Consider the following 2,465-nt stretch of genomic DNA (forward strand, 5'->3'; position numbering starts at 1 on the left):
TTCAACTCAACCTGGCTAAGACAGAACTGCTTGTGGTTTCAACAAACCCATCACTTTATCAAAATTTCACTATCCAGTTAGGCTCATCAACCATAACTCCTTTCTTCAAAAACAGTCAGAAACCTGTTATGATTGATGATCAGCTTACTTTCTCAGACCACATTGCTAAAACTGTCCGGTCCTGCAGATTTGCTTTGTCCAATATCAAGAAGATCAGGCCCTTTCTTTCAGAACATGCTTCACAACTCCTTGTTCAAGCTCTTGTTCTGTCCAGGCTGGACTATTGCAATGCTCTCTTGGCAGGTCTTCCAACCAGTTCTATCAAACCTTTACAATTAATCCAGAACGCGGCAGCAGGATTAATTTATAATGAGCCAAAAAGAATGCACATCACACGTCTGTTCATCAATTTGCACTGGCTACCAATAGCTGCTCGCATAAAACTATGATACTGTTATATCACTCCCTTAAATATGATCTAATATATAGAGTATATAATTTATACATATATTCGGGGGTAAATGTGACATTTTATTTTGACACATTGGTATTTTAACAATAAAAAATATTTTTTTTTAAGTCTATGTAACTCACTAAAGCTTAATAGTGATAAATTAAACACATTAAAAAAATATATATTTACACTAAACCTGTATGTATCTGTATGTATCAGTAATTAGGCATTGATGCACATACAGTGTCGCTCACAGATGACAGTGTTTCCTGCAAACAGCTCAGTGACGTGTGTGTGTTTCAGGATGATATGCTGGAGGACGCGCCTCTTTCCATGTACAGCTACTGAAAACCCAGATGTTCCTCAGACATCTTCAGAGTGCCCAACATCCTCTGATCAACACAACACAGGCACAATTAAATGAGCTTCAGAGGCACAAACACTCCTGTTGTTTCTGTTACAGGACTAAATGTAGCGTCATACTCCATTTTAGTTGTTAAATTCACCGTGGCCGTCAGTTTCTGTTCGTTGGGTTGTTTTCTTGCACTTTATGTGGGGTTTGGGAAGGGTTGTGTGCTGCGGGGATATTTGGGAGCTGTTTTTGGCTGTATGTGTTCATTTGTTTCTCTGATAGTCGTGTCGTCTCTGGATCTGCTTCAGCTGTGTGTGTGTTTGTGTTACATGGTCTAATTCTAGAATTAACCTGCTGCTTTGTTTTTTCTGATCAGCTTCTTGTTATTTGTTAAAAGAATAATTCACTCTAAAGAGAAAATGTGCTGAAAAATCTACTCACCCTCAGGCCACCCAAGGTGTAGATGAGTTTGTTTTTTTCATGGGAACAGATTTGAAGAAATCTAGCATTCCATCACTTGCTCACCAATGGATGCTCTGCAGTGAATGAGTGCCGTCAGAATGAGAGTCCAAACAGCTGATAAAAACATCACAATAATCCACACCACTCCAGTCCATCAGTTAACATCTTATGAAGAGAAAAGCTGCATGTTTTTAAGAAACAAATCCATCATTAAGATTTGTTTACATGTTGCTTCTGGCTAAAATAAGAGTCCTCTATCTATAATAATGCTTCCACATTCTCCAGTGTGAAAGTCATCTCGTCTGAATCAGGAGAGAAATCTGCTCAGATCAAGCACCTTTTACAAGTAAAAACAGTCCAAAACAGATTTAAATAAATATGTTGGTGGATTTTGAGAGGACAAGAGGATGGACTTTTTTTACTGGAGGAAACATTATTATGGATTATGGACTCCTAATATGACCTGAAGCAAGTTTAAACACTTTTATACAACCTGGATTTGTTTCTTAAAAACATGCAGTTTTTGGCTTCACAAGATGTTAACTGATGGACTGGAGTGGTGTGGATTATTGTGATGTTTTTATCAGCTGTTTGGAGTCTCATTCTGACGGCACCCATTCACTGCAGAGCATCCATTGGTGAGCAAGTGATGAAATGCTGCATTTCTACAAATCTGTTCCAATGAAGAAACAAACAAATCTACATCTTAGATGGCCAGAGGGCGAGTAAATTTTCAGCAAATTAAAACTTTTGGGAGAACTACTCTTTGAAGGAAATGCTCAACGTTCAGTAGAAGTTTTCGATCATCACACAAAATAATTTTAATCTCTCAAGTCAGCAACAATAATGTTTACAGTAATGCACTTCTGTGGTACCAGAATAAACAATAAAATGCATTTCGTTTTCAACAGTACAGCCACATGACTTACATGGCACTAGTATATAATAGTCTACTAACCTTGTCTGTGTGAAGTTACATTCAGTTTTCTAACTCTTGTAAAGCTGCTAAACCCTGTAACTTTTGCACGACACACACAAGGAGAGTCTTCCCAAGTGCATTACTGTAAACTACTTTTTGCTTGTTTTTACAAATTTGGAGACAGAATTATACAGTTTAACCTGTATTAAATCTGGAAAATTCCTTTGATACTGCACAAACAGCATCAGTAATGATTTCCCAATGTTCATTTCACTTCT

General features: G+C 37.4%; 1 protein-coding gene across 1 annotated transcript in view; it reads left to right on the forward strand.

The window, feature by feature from the left end:
* The window catches only part of LOC107745905 (cell wall protein RBR3-like), an 11,650-nt gene extending 10,401 nt beyond the window's left edge, over positions 1 to 1,249 (forward strand). Inside the window, exon 5 of the mRNA XM_016559942.1 lies at positions 758 to 1,249. Coding sequence (XP_016415428.1) covers positions 758 to 802 — 45 coding nt within the window. The 3' untranslated portion in view covers positions 803 to 1,249. The remainder of the gene's footprint in view (positions 1 to 757) is intronic.
* The last annotated feature ends 1,216 nt before the right edge of the window (positions 1,250 to 2,465 follow it).

The sequence above is a fragment of the Sinocyclocheilus rhinocerous genome, unplaced genomic scaffold, assembly GCF_001515625.1.
Source record: "Sinocyclocheilus rhinocerous isolate Xijiao unplaced genomic scaffold, SAMN03320098_v1.1 scaffold228, whole genome shotgun sequence".
NCBI lineage: Eukaryota > Metazoa > Chordata > Actinopteri > Cypriniformes > Cyprinidae > Sinocyclocheilus > Sinocyclocheilus rhinocerous.